This window comes from Oncorhynchus masou, chromosome 3 (genome assembly GCF_036934945.1).
Source record: "Oncorhynchus masou masou isolate Uvic2021 chromosome 3, UVic_Omas_1.1, whole genome shotgun sequence".
NCBI lineage: Eukaryota > Metazoa > Chordata > Actinopteri > Salmoniformes > Salmonidae > Oncorhynchus > Oncorhynchus masou.
In genome coordinates this window covers 38,009,049-38,036,477 of record NC_088214.1, presented here as the reverse complement: position 1 = coordinate 38,036,477, position 27,429 = coordinate 38,009,049, and the positions used below count along the sequence as shown (strand labels likewise).

Genomic DNA, 27,429 nt, shown 5'->3' with positions numbered 1-27,429 from the left:
ATATGACATCATGTTCATAGGTTAAACACCGGCAAAAAAATGTAATAGACATATATGACCACATGTCATATCCTCATAACCATTACTTGTTAAAAAAAAGAATTCAATTTAGTTATTTATACATGTAAGGACCTAAAACTGTCCCTTGTTATATAGGGTGCTACAGCTGATCATGTGAAAGATTGTATAAAGGTTTCATGTGAAATTTGCGTAATAAGGCAAACTGTCCAATAGCGGACGCTGTTTTGCAGCCTATATGATTCTACAGTAGTTATATACTAGGGATATGACCTATCGCCTCTCACTGCAGCGGTGAACAGTTGAGAAACGAAAGCTAGGGGGACTGTTGCAAAAAAAAAGCGATTGATAGAAGCAAGAATACATAAAACAATCTTCCTTTTGAAGTTCTCTTCTTTTGTAGTATAACGCTCTACAAATTAAAATAAGGTCTGTTCAAAGAGGGGATTGCTCGAAACGAAGATAAGGGTTTGTGTAGCACGCAAGTTGACTAGTTGTCTAGCTAACGTTGCTACGGCAAAACTGAATCACCATTCTAACTGTTACTGATTGATAATCGACGTCGCTGATTTATCGACGTACGCAAGTCGTCTTCGAAATCGGGGTGGTCGACCGTTCGCCATCCAACCCTGTCTTCCCCCTTGACGCAGTCCGAAGAGTGTACTGGTTCAGAGAATGCTAAAGAATGAGTCAAAGGGATACCTTGGTTCATTTGTTTGCCGGAGGGTGAGTAGCTATTATTTGCTGTGAATAAAGTTAGCTAGGCGACACAACATTTCGTGACTGACTTTTATAGTCAAAATTAGCTTGCATGGCTATCTATCTTGGTGAAAATAACACCAATTTATTTCCAACATTGCCATTTTCCCAGGCGCGCGTGCATGTTACATTAGCAACTGCACTACCCGAACCATCCTCAGGCAGCAGCTAGCCAGTTGCAGTATCAAAGTAGGTACCACGGTCTAGCTAGCTAGGTGATGGCCACTGCTTTTGTAGCCTAGTGTCAACACATCAGAGACATTGCAGTAGTGTCCGATGTTGACTTTTATCACACACGACAATTATTTCATTTGACAACACAGGTTGACACCCACGCATCACACTCCTCCACAGTGGTCGTGGTTTGCCCTGACAGATGAGAAGGCTCGTGAATGAAACATCCATGACGCACGAGCCTTTGTTGTTCTCGAGCAGCGGTTGACCGATTAGCTATAGCTATGTCGCCGAACAGCATGATTACATTTCTTGACACATTTATTTAGCATTTTATTACACCGACAAAACACCTGTATAAAACACACATTTGTAAAGACTGAGAATATGCCCAGGCCTACAGGATTCAGACACTGTATCAACTGCTGCCACACCATTCCATAGACTGGAGAAAAGGGTCAGGTCAAAACAGGGTTGTATCATTAATCCGAACAGGAATAATGATGATTGCACTATAATGATTACATTATTCCAAACAGTTGGAACGTTTTACAACTAAAACGATAGTTTTCTATTGGACAAATTCAGGTAGGTCCCTCCCGGTTTCGTTCCATCTGCTTTCGTTTAAAAAACGTTTTGCAACAAAATTGGCGCAATGAATACGCCCCTAGGTAGGCTACAATATGTTAGTTTGACTGACACACACGGTAGGCTATAAGTAAAACTCAACGCCACGATGTAATTCACATCAGCGGAGTTGAGCGGTGACTAGTGTGGGCGGACTTGGGCTCCGACCTCACATAAAATGTAGTTGTTTTTAATCGATAACTAAGGATTTCAGCACCCCCAAAATAGCCCGCAATTATATTGCACATTCATTGTACTGCTCTACTCCATTGTGAAGTTGTTTTACTTTGTTAAGGATAGGCTAGTTATGCATGTCAGTGAAAATATTGAGGAACAGTATTCTCCGTGAATTCTATTTCTAGCACGCACATAGAACAAAACGGGTCTCGTTTGATTTGGGCAGAAGTCTCCCAGTGTTTATTTCAAGTGTCATTCTCATTGTCTAAAATAAAACTGTAAGAATGTCTCAATTGTAAACGTTGTCAACATATTACCTGCGTGTTTCCGTTCCTGTAGTGTATATTATTGGAGACATATGTGTCACTAATTTTCTAGCTTTGCTACATTGTAGTAGACCTTTACACTCAATACATCATGCAGGGGGAAGTTGAAAGGGTTAAAGGGCACCTGTCTGTAGTCTAGGCTGTGGAAATTGACTTGTTATTTTTGTTGATTCCATGTCAGACTGCTCCAAGTAAATTGAGATTGTAGATTTTACCAATGTGCTTAGGGGCATTGAAACATGACCAGTTGGTTATTAGAGCCATTCTCGCAATTGGACACTAAATATGCCTACTTATCACGCCAAATCTAATTCTAGTATGGTTTTAGGCGCAAGTCTTTGGATGACACATTCAGAGGAAGACAAGATGCTGCTTGATTCCATTGTAGTGCCAGAATAGTTTTCTTCATTTCCTCTTTCTTTCTTAGCTTTGTTTTCCCCTTTTTATGTTGTTTACTTTGTCTGTCAGCCTCTTCTTTTCTTTCAGGCACTCTGCAAACTTTTAAAATGTCAGCATGTAAAGGCCTATCTTGCCAAACCAGAATATGTTGTATCTCCTTCATTGGGCTATGAAAACGCAATGTTAAGGGCACAAGTTGTGACAAAGTTACTTCAGCGAGAAGCAAATAATTACAGTCCCCTTGATATTTCTCACAACAGGGCTCAAGGCCTGTGCATGTTAACTCTTACTGCCTGTTGTACACACACACACACACACACACACACACACACACACACACACACACACACACACACACACACACACACACACACACACACACACACACACACACACACACACACACACACAGCAGCATGAAACAGCCTTCTGAATCTAGGCCAAAGGTCGCTCTTGCCTGTATGTGGGTTAGTCTGACCGAGAGCTCAGCCTGTAGCAGCCAGTCAGCACTCACCATGCATGATACTCACATTCAATAAACCTAACCTACAGATTATATACACAATGGTAACTATTTTCAGGAACCATTCCACTATAATTGTGCCTTGCAGTTCGCATTCTACACAGCCCTGAGCCCATGTTGAGGTTCATTTGACGAATATTATTTGAAAGAGGAGCTGGGAAAGCCTGTAACCTAGCAAACACAGGAGTCACAACACATGAATAGTAACCCTCTTAACTCAGGGGGGGGGGGGGGCAGATAGACCATGTCAAGGTGTTACAGGCAAAAGGGCCAGCACTTCAGTTTGCATATTGTCACAGACAAGTTAGTCCAGTTCAAAGTCTCCCAGGCAGTGGGTTGGCCCCTGGCCATAACGGTTAGAGACTATTTACAGTTGCACGTTTTTATGTTCAACTCAAGCTGAATGTGTGTCAATAGGCTGAACCTGACCCAGATCCAGCTGCTGCTAGCATTGAAAATCAGCTGGTTGTTTCCAGAAATACCAGGTCGAGATGTGGGTGGTTCTTACTCTACTTCTCCACTGCGTTGTTGGCCCCAATAAAATCGGAGTTGAATGATCCACCATTCACTTCAGGCGATTTTATGCCGTCTTAGTATCACAAAGCTTCACAACGTTAAAAAAAACCCCACAAGCAACAAACTAGAATATAGCTGTTTGTTTGGTAGCACTTTCAATTACAGCACAGAATAAAGTAGTTAGGCCTATAACATGGTAATAAAGTAGTTAGGCCTATAACATGGTAATAAAGTAGTTAGGCCTATAACATGGTAATAAAGTAGTTAGGCCTAGAACATGGTAATACAGTGGGTAGGCCTATTACTTGGTAATAAAGTCAAGTTTAGCACAGTATTTACTGTACTTTTGGCTATTCTGACCTGCCCATCTTCCGCCCCTACTCTTTCTCTCTCTCCCCATCTAGGTGTGGGGGCACAGTGGGTGCTATTCTGACTTGTCCGCTGGAAGTAGTGAAGACCAGACTCCAGTCCTCTCATGTCACCTTTTACATCTCTGAGGTGCAGCTCACCACCGTCAACGGGGCCAGTGTGGCCCGCATGGCCCCCCCGGGACCCTTGCACTGCCTCAAGTAAGTTCACCAACACACAGGGGTCACAGAGAACATCCTACACATTATGTGAGTTTACAGGGTTTGGTGGGTCAGTTCTATTTTCATTTCAGTTCCAGACTATTCAGGTGATGAACTGAAATGTTTGCACTTACCACAGAGAATACACACTGTCTACTCAGTGAGGTTGGAGTCAATTCTTTGAAGTTTAGTTCAGTTCCAGTCTATTCTTGGGATGAGTGGGTGTTTATGGACATTGCACAGACAAAAACCATGTGGGTCAAATTCCGACCCAAAACGTTCACGTGTAACCTGATAAACTCTGTTGACATCAGTGCAGGGTTTCCGTGACCCCAACATTTATTGTCAATCTGATCTCTTATCAATTCAATTAATCAATTGAAAACTCACCACGGAATGGAGTTAAAATAGAAATCATCCTAACCCTTGTACCAGCAACTGGCAAACCAACAGCAGACATTCCTCCATCATCAAACGATCGCTGACCCTCTCGGGAAGAGTTTATATCTGGCTGTTTCACTGTCAAGGCCACCTACAGTATCGTACCTGCCCTTTTAATACTATTACCGAACACCCTATGACTCAAAGATGAGTTACTGTAGACGGGAGTGTTACCAGACAGAAACATGTTTCAACTTCTCCTTTTTCATGGTTACGGAGCGGCCATCTTTTATTGTCCACAAAGGTCGTTAATGAAAGAGCCTACTTTACCCCGTCTAATTTTTTTAAAATTCATCTAGGAGAGTCCTTCCCTGCTTTCATCATACCATGTTATGACTGAATCTTCACCTGCATTCAGCATTTTGTTCGCAGGAATATGGATCTCCCTTACAGTGTCCGACATTAACGATGCCCTGGGACCAGTAAAAACATGTCGGGCCAGTGGATCTTGTCGGTGCATTTTTGCATTCCAGTTCAACATTTACCTGCTCTGTCGCAGTCTACCATTGAAGATTACAGTCGTGCTTTTTGAATTTGAGCAATACGATTGGCCGTTCGTTCAAGCTCCACCACGTTCCCGCAGTCAACTGCTCGAGCACTCAAGCAGTACAGAAGTTAATGCGTTCACACAGCACACTCGAGCTGTCCAGAGCAAAAAAACTTGCCCATCAATCAACTCGCTGAGCTTCTTATTTTTTTAAGGAAAGTGATTTACAAAATTAATTGTGAACATACTAGCAATATGCTGGCGACTGTTGATAGTCTGCAAAAAGAAAGTTCCAAAAATACACTTTAGCATTAGTCTTGGCTAGCCTACTGTAGCCAGGTCACTATCTCTTTTGGAATGCAGTTCTCTTAAAAGGGGCAGCGTCCTATTTTTAGATAAAATAAAAATATTTTCAAAATGGCATACTTTACAAACAATAATGAATACAATGCAATTCTAAAGAATGGAGAAATGACTTTGCTAAATTATGTTACACAGCTTTTTAATACATATAACCAAATGTTGCATGTTAATAGCTGCATATTGAGAGAAAGGATGCCAACGTATAGGCTCTGTATGATCCCAATTAAAACCACACCATGTCCGGGCCAGTAGAAATTATGTTTGGGCAAGTAGATTTATGGCCAGGCCAGTGAGAGAAAAAGTTTACGTTGGACCCTGCCCACACACAACCACATAGCGGGAATAGCTTCTAGACATTATTTTGGTAAAACACATCTCAGATTGGGGATTTAGCCTTGTTTTCATCATTTCCGATAAGGCAAAAATATCCCTTATCATATTGGACAAGAACAAGTTGTTCCATAGCATACTTAAATCTGCCTCTCGCTCACTTGTAAAAATAGGAGAACAGAAGGGGGAGAGGCTTAGTGTGGTTCTGTTTTGGTTTGCTTATACCGACAGCTGTTAACATGCCCTCATCTCAAATATTCCCTACCGAGGGGCCTGGAGGCACAACCTGTTTCACAACTGGCGTTATGAAGGGACCATACAGTAAGTAAGGGGTAATTGAGGCTTGAGCGTATTATCTAAAAATACTGGGCCATAGACCTTGTAGTTGTATGGGCATACAGTGCATTCGGAAAGTATTCAGACACCATTACCTTTTCTAGATTTTGTTACATTAAAGCCTTATTCTAAAATGGATTAAAGTTTTTTCCCCTCATCAATCTACACACAAAACCCCATAATAACAAAGCAAAAACAGTTTTTAAAAAATGTTTGTAAATGTATTAAAAATGGAAATTCAGACCCTTTACTCAGTACTTTTTGAAGCACCTTTGGCAGTGATTACAGCCTCAAGTCTTCTTGGGTGTGACGCTACAAGCCTGGCACACCTGTATTTAGGGAGTTTCACCCATTTCTTCTCTGCAGATCCTCTCAAGCTCTGTCAGGTTGGATGGGGAGCGTTGCTGCACAGCTATTTTCTGATCTCTCCAGAGATGTTCGATTGGCTTTAAGTCCGGACTCTGGCTGGGCCACTTAAGGACATTCAGAGACTTGTCCCGAAGCCACTTCTGCATTGTCTTGGCTGTGTGCTTAGGGTCATTGTCCTGTTGGAAGGTGAACTTTTGCCCCAATCTGAGAACCTGCTCCAGAGTGCTCAGGACTTCATCAAGTATCTCTCTGTTCATCTTTGCCTCGATCCGGGCTAGTCTTCTAGTGCCTGCCACCGAAAAACATCCCCACAGCATGATGCTGCCACCAAAATGCTTTTTCACCGTAGGGATGGTGGCAGGTTTCCTCCAGACGTGACGCTTGGCATTCAGACCAAACAGTTCAATCCTGGTTTCATGATTGGGAGTCCCATAGGACGGTGGACAATTGGTCCAGCGTCTTCCGGGTTTGGCCAGTGTAGGCCGTCATTGTAACGGACTTGCCTAGTTAAATAAAAGAATCATCAGACCAGAGAATCAAACTCTAAAGGGGCCTTTACGAACGCCGTTACCCTATATGCAAAGCGTAGCTCAAGGGAAAGTGCAAGTGTCTGCTGTCATCATTCTTGCTGCTTCAAGTTCAGAAGCTATATGTGCAAGATCATGTGCGCGTGTGTGGTCTCAATTAAATAGAGTAGGCTATATCCTACGCGTGGATGAAGAGGCACGGGACAGTTATCTTTTCAAGGAAATGTACTTCCTAAATATGATTGGGCTATAGTTGACTACATTGCCTAGAAATAATAATTGATCACCCAGATTTGTCTTGGTCTGAATAAATCAAATGTAGCTCAAGAGAAATTGCAAGTCTCTTAAACCCCTTTGAGTCGATTTCTGCGGCCCCGCTGAATTCTAATTGGCGTAATAAAAAACATAAAAATACATCTATTTAAGTTAGAGATTGCATTTTGGATGAGTCTCAAACGATCGCATCCGCCGACGTTTCCCTTCCGCATCTGCGGTGAAAGGTGGCAGAGTTACAGCGGTGTTTTGTCGGACCATGAGACATCCTTTAGCGCCCAAACGGTTTTGCCCAACAAAATATTATGACACCTCTATTCGCTGATATAGCCCAGTAATACCGACAGCCTAATATAATTGGCCACGAGAATTTCTGGTAATTTAACCTATTTCTATGGTTATTTTTGCTCATTTTGATGTTGCCTATAGGGCACAAAATGGCTGGGACTATGGCTGCCAAAGTGAGCTGCGTCACAAGTGCCTAAAATAACATTGTGGGACTGCGATTGGGTTCGAACAGTTCTTGCGGTAGCGGGTCGGAGTCGGACAGAAAGCCAGCGGGTGCGGTATGGAAAGCTGCGGGCGGGAGCAGGATGAATAAATCCATCCCACCCAGACCTCTAGCTGGAGGCTTGGTTCCGTCTTATCACAGCTCCGCTGCAGTGTTCTTGGACCTGCTTCTCTCCCGTCTTTCCCTCAGTCAACCGCCATGCTTCCGCCCTCGGGAAGCACTAGCTGAAACCCAACACCACCACTAGGCAGCACAGGGAGAAAAACCCTGCCGAAGTGGGTCACCAGCGTTCGCAGCGCTGGCCAAATGAGCTGAGCTCTGTGGCTGCGTAGATATGAGGGAAGACGCTGGAAGTCTTCTAGGACTGTGTTCATAGTTGAATTCACAGTTGAATCTAGTGTCTTTAATCCTTGATATAAGGCTATTTCAAAGCAGTGCGCGACTTGACACAACTGTGGGAAGCATTGGAGTCAACATGGGCCAGCATGCCTGTGTAACGATTTTCATGCCCTGACGAATTGAGGCTGTTCTGAGGGCGAAAGGAAGGTGTTCATGTTTTATACACTCAGTGTATAGGCTAATGACACTATAAACACAGCATGAGCACAATCCTCAGCCATTACCATGTTACATAGAGCAGCTACTCGCACTGCGTGCCATCACAATGTCATGCTGTCTCCATTGGAGGCCTGTCATCTATCTTCACTGTTTGGCATGCCGCCTAATGCTACTCTCTTATTGCTCATCGCTGATGACACAGCGTTACGTATCAGGTATATTGCCCTGTAGGACATTTCCTCTCATTTTAAATCCCCATAATGTCCCAATGTCACACTCCCACATACGAATGCTGAGATGCGTCATCTAATCGACTGCGTCATCAGTTATATTGATCAGTTTTTACATGTTTTTGGTTCCTTCCATTTGTGACTAATATTGTAATACACAGATGCGTTTATGGTCCATTTCCTGATGCTGTGTGTTATTGTAAAATGGGACATAAATGCATCGGTATATTTTAGGCAAAGGCCAATGTGCTATGGTCATGGCAGTCTGATTATACACATTGGCACTAGCCCACGACTGGAGCACTGTCTTGAAATCCATATTTTCTTATGTTTCAGCATAATGAATAATTAGCTCTTTGATTTAGCACTATGCTAACTGACAACACCCCTCTCTCTCTCCCTCCCTCTACAGGTTGATACTGGAGAAGGAGGGACCCCGCTCGCTTTTCAGGGGGCTGGGGCCCAACCTGGTGGGTGTGGCTCCTTCCAGGTATGACCTCACTTGTGCAATAATTTTCCTTCCTGTTGTGGCTTCTGCTGCTATTTTCTGTCTTTCTTGTGTAGGCTACTTCATGGAGCTTTTTTTTCTGGCAACTGCAGATTTCAACGTGGGTGGCGATGTAGATTTTATATTCTATTCAGCTGGGAAAAAGAGATAATTACGCTCGTCTTTGGTTTCCTCATCATTTGACCTCCGCTTCAGAATCCCTTTTTTGTTTGAAACCACAACCCTCATCGGAGGACACCACAATTTACATTATTTTTCTTTACACCACACAGAACATAATCTTTGTTCCATGAAAAGAACAATACATGATTGCTACCGAATCTCAGTAAAATTCCGCTCCTGCCCCGTCCTCATTTTCCGCCTCCACTGGGGCATTATTCATTCTCCCTAGTGGTAGAACCCAGACAGAAAGGAGACCGTTCTAAGTGTGAGCCATATTACGCAACAGCAGCCTCCGGGGTCCAGTCTCTGTTAATCAGAGTCACTGTGAGTAGAGCAGCGGTCGTCCACTGGGGCTGCTGCTGGGTCATGTGACTGAGGGTGTCGCTGCCGAAGCAATCGCAATGCAGCGGCACCATTGGCCCGCTCTGTTGTTGTGTGTTAATCCCCCCTTCACTGGGTGAGATGGTTCTTTCTGTCTTTGTTTATCTTACACATTTTTATCTCTGTGTATTTCTCCATCTGCGTTTCTTTCTTTACCTTTCTCCATGTAGATTATCTCTCTCGCATTCTGTTTTTCTCACCTTCTCTGTGGTGGTGTTATATGCCCTTTGACGGTCTTCCCTGTTTCCGGCTGTGTATTTTGTCTGTCTAGGCTGTGCCTGTGAGTATGCAGAGTCTGAATAGTGTGTGTGTGTGTGTTTTCCCATCCTCTGTGGAGTGAGCTGCTCTCCCTAGCTGTGGCGGCTGGCTGCCTCGTGACGGGCAGGGAAGAGAGGGGACGTTATGTAAAGTCTGCCTCAACACTGCAGCAGAGCGAGACCAACAGCAGGGCACACTAAACCTGAGCACGCACACGCCTTTGCTAGCACTGCAGGACAGGAGAGAGAGAGGTAGTGAGAGAAAGGTGAAAGACTGACCTGAGCTCAGACTGCCTTGGAAAAATACTGAGGAGGAAAGAGTGAGAAATGCAAGGGGAGAGAAGTAAAACTGCAGGGTTCCTCAATGCTGGACTGGGACAGAGAAAAAAACAACAACTCTTCACCCAATACTGCCCACCAGCGACTTGACACTAACCAGGCTTTTCCTACAGTAACACAGCAGGACACCTCATCTAACCAGGCTTTGCCTACAGTAACACAGCAGGACACCTCCTCTAACCAGGCTTTGCCAACAGTAACACCTCATCTAACCTGGCTTTGCCTACAGTAACACAGCAGGACACCTCCTCTAACCAGGCTTTGCCTACAGTAACACAGCAGGACACCTCATCTAACCTGGCTTTGCCTACAGTAACACAGCAGGACACCTCCTCTAACCAGGCTTTGCCGACAGTAACACCTCCTCTAACCAGGCTTTGCCTACAGTAACACAGCAGGACACCTCCTCTAACCAGGCTTTGCCTACAGTAACACAGCAGGACACCTCATCTAACCTGGCTTTGCCTACAGTAACACAGCAGGACACCTTCTATAACCAGGCTTTGCCTACAGTAACACAGCAGAACACCTCCTCTAACCAGGCTTTGCCTACAGTAACACTGCTGCTGTGTGCTCTAGCTGTGGACAGATAATGGCTGATTTGCCTCCCCTTGGCAGCGGGCTGTCGAGCTGAGCAACTTGTTGGCCATTAGAGCATGGCTGGATGGTTGGCTGGGCAGTCAGCTGTTCATCCAGAGCACAGCACACACACTCAGCATCACGGGCTTTAAATCAGTCCATTTCACCATCACTAAGGTCGGCTGTTACGTAATGCTTACCCTCTGACAAACGCACACTGAGGGCGACGTGAGCGAGCCAAGTGCAGGCGTGTCGTTGGTTGTAAACCCCCACAGTGGAAATGTCTACTTGAGTAATCCTGTGATTTGAGTTAAGTAAAGAGAGTAGGAGTTGCAAGGGCAATAAATCTCCAGCTAGAGCAGGGCATGTGATCTGGGAGTAGAGATGTACGCGCTACGCAGGAACCCTCCTAATGGACCATTACATAGGCCTAGATGGAGGTTTAATGTGGGTTGGTGACATGGGGACACAGACACAACTACCCAAATGAAGGCAACTGGTTTCAGTGGAAATCGCTCATGTCATCAGTCCCAGGCCATTTACTCCGTGTCAATTTGGACAGAGGGGACGCTGCCTGTCATTTATACTGTGCCATTTTGCCCTAATCTCACAAGAAGGAAACATGTTTTTCATTTACTGTGTTGGTATGGACTATCCCAAGAAAATATTGTTTATTGGAAACGGTCCAGAGTTCCGGTTTGATTCACGGTATCCTTAGCTCCCATCAACTTCCTCCTGTTTCCACAGAGCCATCTACTTTGCAGCTTACTCTACTGCCAAGGAGAAGCTGAACGGTGTGTTTGAGGCTGACTCCACGCAAGTTCACATGGTGTCTGCTGGCCTAGCAGGTAACAGTCGTTCCACAACCCCCCCCCGTCTATAACATCTGGTCAGTGCAGTTTCTACTGGTTGTTGCTGGTTTCAAAGTTCACTTGTTTAGACAATTGATTTCCAGCAACTTCTTTTATTTTGACGGATTACATAGAAACATCAAGGGGGTATTGTTTATTTTTTAATATTTATTTTTTGTTTTAAAGTAACATTTTAATTTAATGAAATATATTTTTTTATTTTTACATTGTGTTATGGGGTGTATGGAGTTGTTGTTTTCATTTGAAGATAATTAAATGTTTTAGAAACATTTGCTCTAGCTTATATCCAGCCACGGCTATGTGCTAGACATTGCCACTATATGGCATACCTTGTTGTGGACATTTTCTTGTGTTTTGAATATCAACCACAGATGGTTTGTCCGAAAGCACAATTGAAGACTTTCAGGATCAAACAGTCAAACCCCATTTTATATTTATAGTGACAGTGAAGAGGTTACGGTTTATTCTGCTCTTCAATATTGGAGTTCTTAAGTTAAGATGTGAAAAGAAACCTTTTGTCAAAGCAGTTAGAAAATAAAAAAAAAGTGTGAAAAGGACAAAGCAGACAGTTAACTGTTGCATTTTGTACTAACTGCCTCTATTCATATATTTAACTGCTTTCTCTCTCTCAATAGCTTTTACACTCAGCGAATAGACGCACAACTGCTTTGTCTTTAACCTACAATGATATACAGCCAACATGGCAGAGGATCAACATTTCACTACATACCACTATAATACTTACCAGTAGCTGGCTGGTCCAGCAATTTGAAAAAAGAAACATCCTCAAAGTTTGGGTTGTGCTTTCTGTCCCACCCCCACTTCCCCCAGTTATTTTTCTCCTTTCCCCGTTTCTTCATTTGTCGTCTCTTTTGAGGCTCTTCGGAGGACCCTAAATCGTGTTGACGTACCAGTTGGTTGCTAAACAGTGAGTGTGGCCCTTCACGCGCTGTCTGTGCTGTGTGTGTGTGTGTGTGTGTGTGTACAGTAGTAAAGGGCCCCAGGGTGCTAACATGTCAGGGGCCTCACTGCGGGAGGTCTCCTCGCCTCGCGGCTACACGCCGGCCGGACGTTGTTGGGCGGACGCCTCAGGTAGCACCCCATTTCCTTTCACTGGTATGACCATTATGCTAATGATGATGATGATGATGATGATGCTATTGATGCTAGTAATAATGATGATGCTGATAGGTCACGGCCAGCTGGTTTGCAGCTCTCGTATCTCCTGTAACTTTAATGTGATTGCGCCGCCTTGATACACTGCCCCCCTCCCCCTTTTTCCAACCTGTTACACCCTCCCCCGCCCCCCACTGTAAAAAGGAAATGAACATCACACTTTGATTTTCCTTTAACTGGCATATGAAGGGAAATGCTAACCTTGTCACTATTAGAGGTTTGAGTGTCCTTATTTGGCTTGTCCATTCAACATCGTTAGTCTTGAACAGCGAACACAGCAGACGTAGTAAATCTGTCGTTCACTTGTGGTTCAGCTATGTACGTCCGCCCTTGCCTTTGAAGGAGGCGGCTAACGGGAGCTCTCCACTGTGCCTTCAGTGCCCTAAATATGGCACCCTTGTACGGTGGGGTCCGAAATGATTGACACCCTTGATATAGACGAGCAATTATGACTGTAAAATAAATAATTAAAATACTGTACGCTATATTGTAATGCTAAAAAAAATGCAATTGCTGAGAGAATCTTTTTTGTTTTTTTACCAAGTAATACTAAAAAAGGTAGGGGTCGAAATTGACACCCATAAATATTATTATAAATAAAGTAGTCAGAAGTTTATTATTTGGCTACATATTCCTAGCACGCAATAACTACATCTAGCTTGCTTCCAATTTGTTGGGAGCATTTGCTTGTATGTTTCGGTTGTGTTTCAGATTATTTTGTGACCAATAGAAATTAATTGTAATACTGTAGTGTTATTTTGGAGTCACTTTTATTGTAAAATTATCTTTCTAACCACTTCTACATTAATGTGGATGCTACCAGGAGTACGAATAATCCTGAATAATGATGAGTGACAAAGTTAGAGTCAAAGATCATAACCCCAAGACATGCTAACCTCTCACCATTAAAATAACCTCCCCTGTTATTGTATGGTGAGAGGTTAGCATGTCTTGGTGTTATGATCTTTGACTCTAACTTTGTCACTCATCATTATTCACAATTCATTCAGGATTATCTGTAATGATAGCCTTAAACTAGGTTGTAGATTATTTGACCCCCTCGACAATAATATTGCTGCGTTTAAAAACAACCTTGAACTTGGAAAAATACGAGGACAAAAAATCATGTCAGTTACCTTCCTTCAGGTCGGAAAGTCTGAGCTCTAGAAAGAGGTCTGAGTTCCCGAGTTGGATGACTGTTCAGTGCTTTTCCCCCCAGTCGGAGCTCCCCCCCCCCCCCAGAGTTCCCAGGTGTTTTGTATGCACTTTAGTCGGAAGTCTGAGATTTCAGAGTTCCCAGTTGTTTTGAATGCGGCATTGGTGACCCTCTTTGTGCAGACAGATGGATACCTTCTCCTCCTCTATCATGTATTTTAATAGAGGGCTCCATTCAGTTTAAAAGCCCACTGCATTACAGCAGATGACTGCAGTAATAACACCAACTAAGCCACACCATTGAATTTGTTTAGATATGAAACAAAGGGGCCCAGCAGGAAAAGGCTGACTGACACTCCAGTAAAAAAGAAAAGGAAAATGACTGTTTGCGAGGTCAGGCCTCCACACAATCCTTTGTCCAAAATACTCTCAGACCCGATTGGTGGTATTCTTGAATTGGCATATCACAAAACTACTAATCAGACCTTCTAAGTTAAGTCGTTTATAGACTATATTAATACATATGATATTATATGCCATTCTTTATAAACCAGCTTGACAAGGTTAGCATTTCAACCCTCTCTTGCACTTACTTGACCTTTTTTTATTAGGACAGCATTGACATTGTCCCCAATTTTTTTTGTGTGTGACCCCATTGCTCCTGTTTAGAATCAATAAAAGTGATTATGGTAATGATACGATGGTACACAAGGAATGGCACCTGTAGCATCAGCTAAGAAAATAATTGAAAGAAAATATTGGATTCTTATTGTGTACCTCGCATGTTTATTTGTTTTGTCCTGCACATCATTTGAATTCTACCAGAGGGCTGATGTTCCGTTTACGACAGACTTGCATTTTTCTCTTTCTTTCCCTTACCAAGAAAGACATACCTGACAAAACGTAAGGGGAGAGAAACGACACGAGACGTCCTCTTGCATTTAAAACAGGTGTGGGTCGGGAAAGGTCTCGGGGGTCGGGGGAAGAGATGTTGTGTGACCCCTTTCTTCTCTCACCTTTAGTTGTTGGTTTAACAAAACGTTGGGTACAAATTAGAGGTCGACCGATTTTATGATTTTTCAACGCCGATACCGATTATTGGAGAACCAAAAAAGCCGATACCGATTAATCGGACAATTTTTTTTATTATTATTTTTTATTATTTTTTTTTTTTACTAATGTAATAATGACAATTACAACAATACTGAATGAACACTTATTTTAACTCAATATAATACATCAAAATCAATTTAGCCTCAAGTAAATAATGAAACCTGTTCAATTTGGTTTAAATAATGCAAAAACACAGTGTTGGAGAAGAAAGTATGTGCTATGTAAGAAAGCTAACGTTTCAGTTCCTTGCTCAGAACATGAGAACATATGAAAGCTGGTGGTTCCTTTTAACACGAGTCTTCAATATTCCCAGGTAAGAAGTTTTAGGTTGTAGTTATTATAGGAATTATAGGACTCTTTCCCTATTGGATGTTCTTATAGGCACTTTAGTATTGCCAGTAACAGTATAGCTTTCGTCCCTCTCCTCACTCCTCCCTGGGATCGAACTAGGAACACAACGACAACAGCCACCCTCGAAGCGGCGTTACCCATGCTGAGCAAGGGAAACAACCACTGCAAAGCTCAGAGCGAGTGACGTTTGAAACGCTATTAGCGCGCGCTAACTAGCTAGCCATTTCACTTCGGTTACACCAGCCTCATCTCGGGAGCTAATAGGCTTGAAGTCATACACAGCACAATGGTTGACGCACAACGAAGAGCTGCTGGCAAAACACACGAAAGTGCTGTTTGAATGAATGTTTAGGCGCCTGCTTCTGCCTACCACCGCTCAGTCAGATACTTGTATGCTCAGTCAGATTATATGCAACGCAGGACACGCTAGATAATATCTAGTAATATCAACCATGTGTAGTTAACTAGTGATTATGATTGATTTTTATAAGATAAGTTTAATGCTAGCTAGCAACTTACCTTGGCTTACTGCATTCGCTTAACAGGCAGTCTCCTTGGGGAGTGCAACGAGAGAGAGGCAGGTCGTTATTGCGTTGGACTAGTTAACTGTAAGGTTGCAAGATTGGATCCCCCAAGCCGACAAGGTGATAATCTGTCGTTCTGCCCCTGAACGAGGCAGTTAACCCACCGTTCCTAGGCCATCATTGAAAATAAGAATGTGTTCTTAACTGACTTAACTAGTTAAATAAAGGTATAAAACATTTTTATATTTTTTTAAGTTGGCAAATCTGCACCCAGAAATACTGATTTCCGATTGTTATGAAAACTTGAAATCTGCCCTAATTTAATTGGCCATTCTGATTAATCGGTCGACCTCTAGTGCAAATGTGGGAGTGGGGAGGCTTAGGGGGATCTTACCTGTTTATATAAAAAGTGTGGTGGATAGTGGGTTGGGATTGATGCATTGTCCTCCTATTTTTCCTGTTGAAAAAAAAGTGGGATTAGGTAGGATTGGTACATTTCCTCTCCCATCTATGCATTTGTGGGTGGGTGGGTTGGTTGGTTGTCTCTGTTGCCTGTGTGTGACTGTGGTACAGAAAAGCCTGTGTCTATTTTAGGGCTTTACTGTAGCTTTCACCCCTGCGTGAGCGGGGGGACAGCCCCCCCCCCCCCCCCATATCTGCAGGCTTCTAGCTGCAGCTGTGAGGCGGAGTAGCTTTGCCCCTACTCTGTGAGTACATGCCATAGACGCTATCTCTCTTTTTCCTCTTCTTTTACTTCTTCTTCTTCCGTAGACTTTTCATCCTCTTCACGCAGTTGCCTTAGGACTGTGTCCCTTGAGACAGTAGAGGCTCTAGATCGAGACTGTACTGTAGAACTTGTTTAGAGAAGATGCTATCGTCCATCTTAGCTCTTGGCGCAACGTAGCGACGCATATGTATACTTCTGTTCGTTTTCCAATGGCCTTGTTTGACTTCTGTTGTTTAGAGATTACAGTGCCTTGACCACAACGGCACAAAGCACACGTGATGTGCCAGATTTCTGTCCGTCTTTAAATATGCACACCTTATTGTCACACTACCATTACCGGCACCTTACACATTTGTCGTATACCTCGTAAAGTGTATGACATAACACTCACTTGTGAAGTAACATACTGACTTGATGCATTGTCAGGGGATTCATTGGTCTCTCGGATTGAAAACTCATTCAGACCCAAATTAGTATAAGCAACTTATTAATAACACAAAAATAATACATGTTTTGGTATCACTTATATACAGTACCAGTCAAAAGTTTGCTCACAACTAGACATTCAAGGGTTTTTCTTTATTTTCACTATTTTCTACATTGTAGAAGAAAAGTAGTGAAGACATCAGAACTAGGAAATAACACATATGGAATCATGTAGTAACCAAACAAAAGTGTTAAACAAATCAATATATATTTTAGATTCTTCAAAGTACCCACCCTTATGCCTTTGAGAGCTTTGCACACTCTTGGCATTCTCTTTTCCAACTGTCTTGATGGAGTTCCCACATTCTGAGTACTTGTTGGCTGCTTTTCCTCCACTCTGCGGTCCAACTCAACCTAAACCATCTCAATTGGGTTGAGGTCGGGTGATTGTGGAGGCCAGGTCATCTGAAACAGCACTCCATCACTCTTCTTCTTGGCCAAATAGCCTTTGCACAGCTTGGAGGTGTGTTGGGTCATTGTCCTGTTGAAAAACAAATGATACTCCCACAAAGCGCAAACCAGATGAGATGGTGTATCGCTGCAGAACGCTGTGGTAGCCATGCTGGTTAAGTGTGCCTTGAATAAAAAAATAATAATCACCAACAGTTTCATCAGCATAGCACCCCTACATCACACCTCTTCCTCCATGCCTCACGGTGGAAACCACACGTGCAGAGATCATCCGTTCACCTACTCTGCGTCTCACAAAGACATCTCAAATTTGGACTCCTCAGAACAAAGGACAGATTTCCACCAGTCCAATGTCCATTGCTAGTGTTTCGTGGCCCAAGCAAGTCTCTTCTTCTTATTGGTGTCCTTTAGTAGTGGTTTCCTTGCAGCAATTCATTCATGAATTTCATGCAATCTCTCTGAACAGATGTTGATGTCTGTTACTTGAACTCTGAAGCATTTATTTGAGCTGCAATGTCTGAGGCTGGTCACTCTCTAATAAACTTATCCTCTGCAGCAGATAACTCTGGCTCTTCCTTTCCTGTGGCAGTCCTTGTGACAGCCAGTTTCATCATGGCGCTTGATGGGTTTTTACGACTGCACTTGAAGAAACTTAAAAAACTTCTTGAAATTTTCCGAATTGACTGACAATGTCATAAAGTATTATTTGAGCTCTTCTTGCCATAATATGGACTTTGTCTTTTACTAAATAGGGCTATCTTCTGTATACCACCTCTACCATGTCACAACACAACCGATTTTGGTTTTTAACGCATTAAGAAGGAAAGAAATTCCACATTAACTTTTAACAAGGCAAACCTGTTAATTTAAATGCATTCCTGGTGACTACCTCATAAAGCTGGTTGAAATAATGCCAAGTGTGTGCAAAGCGGACAAGGCAAAGGATGGCTACTTTGAAGAATCATAAATATAAAATATATTTTGATTTAACACTTGTTTGGTTGCTACACGATTCCATGTCTTATTTCATAGTTTTGATGTCTACACTTTTATTCTACAATGTAGAAAATAGTAAAAAAGAAAGAAAAACCCTTGAATTAGTAGCTGTGTCAACTTTTGACTGGTACTGTATGTACTCTGTGCATTCGGAAAGTATTCAGACCCCTCGACTTTTCCCACATTTTGATACGTTACACAGCCTTATTCTAAAATCGCTAAAGCAAAATTTAATCTCAATCTACACACAATAGCCCATAATGACAAAGCGAAAGCAGTGCTTTTACAAATATTTTTGCACATGTATAAACAAACATTATTTACATAAGTATTCAGACCCTTTTGTATGAGACTCAATTGAGCTCAGGTGCATCCTGTTTCCATTGATTATCCTCAATGTTAATACAACTTGATTGGAGTCAATATGTGGTAAATTAAATGGACATGATTTGGAAAGGCACACACCTGTCTATATAAAAGGTCCCACAGTTGACAGTGCATGTCTGAGCAAAAACCAAGCCATGAGGTCAAAGGAATTGTCCGTAGAGCTCCAAGACCAGATTGTGTCAAGTCACAGATCTGGGGAAGGGTACTAAGACGTTTCTGCAGCATTGAAGGTCCCCAAGAACACATTGTCCTCCATCATTCTTAAATGGAAGAAGTTTGGAACCACCAAGACTCTTCCAAGAGCTGGCCGCCCGGCCAAACCGAGCATTCCGGGAAGAAGGGCCTCCGGGAGGTGACCGAGAACCCAATGGTCACTCTGACAGAGCTCCAGAGTTCCTTTGTGGAGATGGTTGTTCTTCTGGAAGGTTCTCCCATCTATGCAGCACTCCACCAATCAGGCCTTTATGGTAGAGTGGTCAGACGGAAGCCACTCCTCAGTAAAAGGCACATATGACAGCCCGCTTGAAGTTTGCCAAAAGGCACCCAAAAAACTCAGACAATGAGAAGCAAGATTCTCAGGTTTGATGAAACCAAGATTGCATGTTTTTCAGCGGCAGGGACTGGGAGACTAGTCAAGATCGGGGGAAATATGAACGGAGCAAAGTACAGAGATCCTTGACGAAAACCTGCTCAGGATCTCAGACTGGGGCAAAGGTTCACCTTCCAACAGGACAACAACCCTAAGCACACAGCCAAGACAATGCAAGAGTGGCTTCGGGACAAGTTTCTGAATGTTCCTGAGTGGCCCAGTCAGAGCCTGGACTTGAACATGTCTGGAGAGACCTGAAAATAGATGTGCAGTGATGCTTCCCATCCAACCTGACGGATATTGAGAGGATCTGCAGAGAACAATTGGATAAACTCCCCAAATACAGGTGTGCCAAGCTTGTAACGTCACACCCAAGAAGACTCAAGGCTGTAATTGCTGCCAAAGGTGCTTCAACAAAGTACTGAGTAAAAGGGTCTGAATACTTATGAAAATGTGATTTTATTAGCAAAAATGTCTAAACCTGTTTTTGCTTTGTTATTGTGTGTGTGTGTGGAGAAAATAACAATTTATTCCATTTTACATTAAGGCTGTAACAAAATGTGGGGAAAGTTGAGGGGTCTAAATTCTTTCCCGAATGCACTGTGTGTATATACACGCACGCCTAGTTCCCCTGGGAAATACCACTTGACCTCCTCTACTCAGATATATTCAGTTATTCCTCTTAGGTCCTCATGAATAATTCAAGAAAGCCAGACTCCATTTTGTTTCCTCATGGTCCGTGGCAACCGATGAGGCCTTCAGCTGAGGCTCACACCATGACGACACAGCACAGTTACTTGTTATTTATATGTAGGCCTACTGTAAGGCTGAGCTCTCCCCATCTGGGAGCTAGCTACTAATGTTCACATTAAATTTGACAAAATTCATTGACTCATTTACACGGTAGTCCTTTATCAGGCACTCTTAACCAGAGTGAATAATAATAATATAAATTGAGGAGGCGGAACAATAGAACAGCACTATTATACTTCTATAGTGCCTGTTCTGTACATGACATTCAGGCCCACCTTGTTTATACATAATTAAGAATCAAATTTATGATTAAATTACAGCCAAATCTTAGATACATGTGTTACAACTTCTAGCTATGATAATGAAGAATGTTAGATACTTTGACTAGGCTACATCTTTAAGCTGAGTTTTTTTGTTTTTTGTTGTCCGTGCTATATTACAATCTTGATTGAGGAATCCTGTGAGGACAAACCGTCTGCCTTAATCGAACGATGATTAAGGCCGACTGAATGAATGAAGTTCATTTTTACATCATCTCTGGCCTGATTCCGGAATACCGGGGATAAGGAAAGGTTTTACGAGATTGCCAAGACGTAAACAAACGGCTCATAAACGCAGCTTAAAGATGTCAACAATGCTTTTACACACTGTGGCCAGTTGAGAAGGAAAGTAGCTTTGTGTAGAATTCACCGGGGTTGTATTTCACAAACGCAGGATCGATAGATTGGCCAGCACTCAGTTCTAACTCGTACTTTTTCTCGTTCATAAAGCCAGCTGAAGTTTAATGTCATTCGGTTGGGTTACTGCGAGTATTGAGTCGGTAATATCATTCCCGATATTCAAGTTTTTCTTTCTTTATCATCCAGGAAATAGAGGAAATGTTCTTAGCTGGCCAACTCCTTGCTGGTGCTTTGTGAAATATCCCCCCACCCGTAGGCCAGTGTACATCTTTGTCCTTGGATAGGCTGTCTTTCACACTGTGTCACTCTCTCCGTCTGAACCTCTGAACTCTTCTTCCCAGGGTTCACTGCTATCACTGCAACCAATCCCATCTGGCTGATAAAGACCCGGTTGCAACTGGATGCCAGGTAAGCACTTAGCAGGGAGTCTGAATCTAGGCCATCGGCCGATTAAAAAAAAAAAAAAATTAATTTAAAAGTGAGTTTTCCCCTTAGCTTATGTTATTCCCCAGCTGTTTCATATTTTACTGGTTCTCTATGTTATGGGTTGTCATGCTTATTTGACTAGTTTCATATTGCATTGACTCATGGTACTAGGGGAAAGGGTGTTATTCTGAGTAGTATTGCATATACTTTATTGGACTTTGCAAATCCCTTTTCAATTATTACCTGCCAATTGTTTCCTGTTTGCTGTATGATCAAATATCCTTTTGCATACATTTTTTGCTATGTTCAACTATTAAATTTACTCACACGCTACATGTTTTTACAACAGGAACTGTGGCGAGCGGCGCATGAATGCCTTCGAGTGCATGCGGCGGGTCTACCAGACGGAGGGCTGGCGGGGCTTCTACCGCGGTATGTCTGCCTCGTACGCCGGCATCTCCGAGACAGTCATCCACTTTGTCATCTACGAGAGCATCAAGCGCAAGCTGATGGAGTCCAAGGCCCAGGCCAGCATGGATCAGGACGAGGATGAGTCGGTGAAAGACGCCTCAGATTTTGTGGGTATGATGCTGGCAGCCGCCACGTCCAAGACCTGCGCCACCTCCATCGCCTACCCCCACGGTATGCACCTACACCTTCCATTTCTATTTATTATGTGACCTCAAAGAATAAATTAAAAGAAAAGACAAATTAAGACAATGTATTCTGATCATATCTTTGATTCTGTTTTATTATTTTAAAAAGTTCAAACGAATCATGGTTATTAATACATAATTTGGTTGTTGCTCCCATCTCACGGGGAGGAAAAGTTATTTTTTTCCATATTAGTATTGGTAACGTTCATCATGTTGAAGAAAATATTGTCTATCGTATCCGTCCGGAATTTCTATACTGTTGTGTCCATGTTCTAAGTTAGTCCCCTCTTCTCTACGCCCTCTTGCCGCTTCCTTTGTAGAGGTGATCCGCACCCGGCTACGAGAGGAGGGCAGCAAGTACCGCTCCTTCTTCCAGACATTGCTGACAGTATCTAAGGAGGAGGGCTACCGCGCCCTGTACCGTGGTCTCACCACCCATCTGGTCCGCCAAATCCCCAACACCGCTATAATGATGTCCACCTACGAGATGGTGGTCTACCTGCTCCAACGCTAGCCCCTCCCCTTCCTGTGTGGAGAGGAAGTAGGAAGTGACTGACTTGGTTGGGGATATCTAAGATGGAGACCAAAGGAAAACCGATACTGACCAGAACCAAGAAGAAAGAAGAGCTCCCCCACTAATTCCCCACCAACAACCTCAACCCCCTTAAGCCTACAGGCCACCCCACAAGGGGGCGCTATGGTCTGGGATGATAGAGAAACGATGGGGTGGGAAGAAGAGAGAGGGACGGCAAGAGACCGTTGGGTCAGTCCTTTACAGAGCCTGTCAAACAGTCTCAAAGATAGACGGAAATCATTTTGTGGCCTTAAAGAGTTTAGTCTGTCTCTCTGTAGAATGAAACTAATCTGCTTTAGCCTGTACGGAGATGACAATCTGAAAGGGGAATGCAAGAAAACAATCGATTAAAAAAAACAGGTGTCATAACAACACTATGAACATTATAGAAAATGTTTATTGCAAAATGTTCCACCAGTAGTTCTATTTGATTAGATTAGCACTTTTCCCCTAGGATTCAGCATATAAGCCAGGGATGGGCAACTGGCAGCCCTTGGATCAACTTCCCCGAACTCAGTCGGGGTCTCAACTTACTGTTGCAAATTAGAATAGCAGAATACACAAGGTGCAATTTCAAAATGCATCAGCAGTTTCTCTTATGTCAGTCACTGACAGTCAATTAGCCCATCCATGTCAGCGAAAAATGTTTTTGAATAGTAAGTTAGTCGAGCGGCTGCTGGGCCCGCATTGATTTTGTTACATGCTGACCACACTGCTTGCGTTGCAAAATACATTTACACATACATGTTATTCAATCATTGCACCCACACTGCTCGCACGCGCCAACGAGCGTCTGCGTTGCCAATCGCTAAAATAGAAGTCAGTTCTATTTGTGACGCTCAACGCGGTGCAAGTTCTGCCTCTCCCATCTCCTCATTGGTTTATAGAAGTAGATACCCACGTGCCATCTCCTTATTGGTTATACCCACGTGGGTGATTGAAAGATGAACTGAGGTCGGTCGGTCGGTCGTGGTAATACTATGAAAGTTAGATGCCAATTGCCATATAAAGTCCAAAGAAGGAAAAAGCCTGGAAAGAGGAAAGATGACTAGAAACGATTCTGTTGACCGTTATGTGTGGATTAATTGTGCATCAGGTAAAATAACAACTCAACATTTATATCCCAGGACAAATTAGCTAGCAACAGCAAGCTAGCTAGCTAAATTGCCATAAATGTTTAATGCTTTTTGACCTGCCCCCAAATTAATATAATTGGTTGAGTTTGTTTTGTTATTTCAACCTGCGTGTCGTGATCACGGTTGGTGTGGGGGGGACAAAATCAATTGCGCATGATGGCGCACTCGCACGTCCGGTCTGGTCTCTCAGTTTCACTCAGATAACATTTCTCTACACACCATGGCCAAATGTGTAGAATGACAGGAAATGGGGTGTAAAACAGCTCATTTTCCTCTCCGCACCATGGCAAGAATGGCATGAAATAGTTTATAGAGTTGCAAAAAAAATTACTCTAAAACTTCAAGAGAGGGGCTGCTAAAATGTTATGCTAGCAAAGTGACATGGTGGGGTATGCAGACCTGTGAGCAACTGCAGCCCAACTGCTACACATTTTTTTTGTGTAGCTTCCACCCCCCATAAAAGTTGTCCATCCCTGATGCAAGCGAATGTTTGAAACAAGCTGTGCATGCTTTGTTTCAGCAGCTTGAACCCAAGCTTGGTGTTTAAGGAATTTCAAACAAACATTGGCGAGGGAAGTTGTTTTTAAAGGACAATTTTACGTTGTTACAACCATCTCTAAATGGTACGCTATAGAAGGATCCAGACACTTTTTTTGGCGATTTCACTTGTTTTTAAGAAACTTACCCCCCAGCCAGTGTCACTTCCTCAATGTCGCTGAAAAAAAACATGAACAAATGCTCCAAAAACATCCAAATATGTAATTTTCATTCCAAACGTTATATTCCACTTTGCGGCGACTCGAGCTGCTTCCCCTATCCAGCTGTTCCATTCTTTGGTAGCCTGCTGCTAGAATGGACGGATAAGTATGGCTTGAGTCACAATAAAATGGAATATAACGTTATAGATAATGTTCGGAATGACAATTTCATGTGTACAACATCTAAAGACCTGCGTCACTATACTGAGAGCATTTCCATTTCTAAAATGACGTATTTGGGTGTTTATGGAGTATATTGTTAATGTGTTTTCAGAGCCCCCGTACTGCACAATATGAATGAGGAAGTGACTCACTGGTTGGCCTACGTTTCTCAAAAACAAGTGAAATAGCACAAAAAGTGTCTATCTTTCTATAACATGCCATTGTAAAAACAAAATATATATATATAGAGAGATGGTTCTTAAAAAAAAGATTTAGGCACCGTTTCTTTCTTCCCCCCCAGATCATTTAAGATCTCTAGCTAGCTATATGATGAGAATAGCAAGCGAACATTTCATGTACTTCAACGAGTTTGTCTTCAAGCATTCCCCTGAAGGCCAGAGTTACCCCTTATAGTTTGAAGCAATGCATATGGTGCACAAGACTGGGGATCGCCGCTGATCACAACATGCCACAGACGCTTATCCAGTGTTTTGTATAATGGTATTGTTTCCCTGATACTAGTCATTGGGAGGGACATAGTTGTCTCTCGTGAGTGCACAGGATTTCTTTGATCTAGATAGGGTGCGAGTCTTTCCAACAGGTACCAACACTTAGCTGGTTAGAGGTCTGTCTACCGGTGTGACGCCGCTACTTGAAGACAATTTGTTAAATGTTGAAAGTCAGGAAGTGTCAATGTCATTCCATCATCTCTCCCAACCTTTCGTGTGAGATTTCGATGGTGACTGTGGGTCGATGTGCATTTGACTCTGTGTTTGTGTGTGTTCGTGTGTGTGGTGAAAGCGAACTGCCCTGATATCTACTCCAGAGGTAGTGAGTGCCCTCCACTAAAAGTTAATCATGTAGATTACTGCGGTTGGGAGCAAGGCAAAGCAGTGAGCCACACCAGCTGCTACACAGTAGCCCTTCCCTACCAGTGGCTCCCAACTGAAGTTTTATACACTTTTTTTGTGGCCTTTTGGGTTATGTGCTTAACATTTTCTTGTGTGGACATTTTAATTTTGTATTATCAGAATAGTATTACTGTATATGCAAAAACGGTGTTTTGCTCAGCAGTTCCCATTGCAGATACTGTACAGTTCAGAGTACTTCATCTTGTGAAGGATATTCATGTGTATATAATACATATCAACTATTGTGTGTATTTTGCTTAGGTCCATGTGTTATTATACTGTAGTTTATAGTTGCAAAATATTTGTTTGACTGCGTTTGTGTACAATTGTAAGATGTTTGAACCTGTTGCAACATGGTGTGTTGACATATTTTTCTTTTGTTCAAGTTTTATATTATACAATTTGTATTTCATTTTACATCATGCAAGCCTTGGTGCTGAAAGACAGTCTTTGATTTTATGTCAAAGTATTATTTTTCAGAATTATATATATTTTTGTGTGTGTGTAAATTCCCCTCAATCTGATTTTTACATTTGAATTTGCTCTCCAGCCATCTTCAAGCGATAGTATCCTGTATATCTAACTGTGTAGGCTACTGCATCCTATCTGGTCTTTGTTACAAATTCTCAATCTGGCATTCAGTAGGAAAAAAAACTGTGTGATGGAGCGTAATATAAATGAATATTATATTGTCAATATTATGACAAGATGATGTTTTGGTGTTCAAGTCACCCTGAACTATTTTAAACTGATTCAGGCTCTGGATTCATGACTGAAGACTTTCCGACAGTGCAGAGGCTACATTGGATTATGGTGCGCATCGTTTAGATGGTTGTAAATATCCTTCTGTATATTGAAGTTTTGACCCGAGGCCTCTGCCTATGGTAGTTGCTCATTTTGTCAGGCCAATTTCAAGTGTCTTTTTTCCTATCCACTGGCATACTGTATAGAACAACTGTACTGTGAATATGCTGGAGTCCTTTTCCCACAGACTATAGCCTAGCTGTTTTTGTTACTATCGTTGCCCTGACAGTCATACTGTGACTTGAATAACTAGTATACAGTACATAACTGATGTATTTTGTAGTGGAACGTAGACTTGCATATAAGGTGATCTGTTAGACTTTAGTGACTGCCCCGTGCTGCTATCTAAGAGATGGGGCTCAATGCCACTACGTTTCCACTCCACTCAAGACGGCTCTGTTGTATTGAAAACAAAACACACTACACAGACCAGCAGGTCTGCAGTTTCATGACTTATCCCCACATAGTCTTGGGTTAGTAGGTTGGCAATACCTCAACCATGTCACTAAAGACACTGTGGATGCCATCATGGTGGGTCCCATATGACTTCTCTATTGGCAAAACCGGAGTCTGCTAGGGAGTGTATATAGATTTTACACAGCCACGGTACAGGTTACACAGTTTGGAAAAGTAGGCGTACATTTTTATGGTACAGTACTGGAGAACTAGTAACTCAAGAATCTACTCATCAGCTCTCTATCAATGTTATTTCGTAGTCAATAGGGGTCCAGGTTGACATGACTACCATGCTGCCCAATTTATATCTGGGCTGGAGAAATATGCTTACTCATTCATGTCCATGTTTTTGCCTGACTCAATACTTCAAGGAGAAATGTGATTACTATATGTAAACATTTCAGTGAACTGATTTTTTGGGAATGTTGTTTTGTTGATTGTTTTCCCTCTTAAATCAGCCAGTACCCCCCCCCCCCCCTATTTGTTTGGTTTAAGCTGGTGAAATTAATGTGGCCTATTCTTTGCCATCTATGTATCATCATACCTCCTTTTTGTACAAAAGTCAATAAAAACCAGATTGCAACTCC

The 27,429-nt window shown here is 42.6% G+C and overlaps 1 protein-coding gene across 1 annotated transcript; it reads left to right on the top strand.

Moving 5' to 3' along the window:
* The first annotated feature begins 299 nt into the window (after positions 1-299).
* On the top strand, positions 300-27,429 carry LOC135515962 (solute carrier family 25 member 36-A-like). The gene is made up of 7 exons (XM_064939866.1): positions 300-744; positions 3,924-4,088; positions 8,926-9,003; positions 11,487-11,587; positions 21,301-21,367; positions 21,735-22,027; positions 22,362-27,429. Exons 1-7 carry the CDS (start codon positions 704-706, stop codon positions 22,553-22,555), a joined length of 939 nt encoding a protein of 312 aa, XP_064795938.1. The 5' UTR covers positions 300-703; the 3' UTR covers positions 22,556-27,429.

Excerpts from the sequence above, each read along its gene's own strand:
- LOC135515962 (XM_064939866.1), top strand. The coding sequence starts at position 704 with ATGAGTCAAAGGGATACCTTGGTTCATTTGTTTGCCGGAGG. Across the intron at positions 745-3,923 it reads GTTCATTTGTTTGCCGGAGG|GTGTGGGGGCACAGTGGGTG; the intron begins GTGAGTAGCTAT and ends CTCCCCATCTAG. Across the intron at positions 4,089-8,925 it reads GGACCCTTGCACTGCCTCAA|GTTGATACTGGAGAAGGAGG; the intron begins GTAAGTTCACCA and ends CTCCCTCTACAG.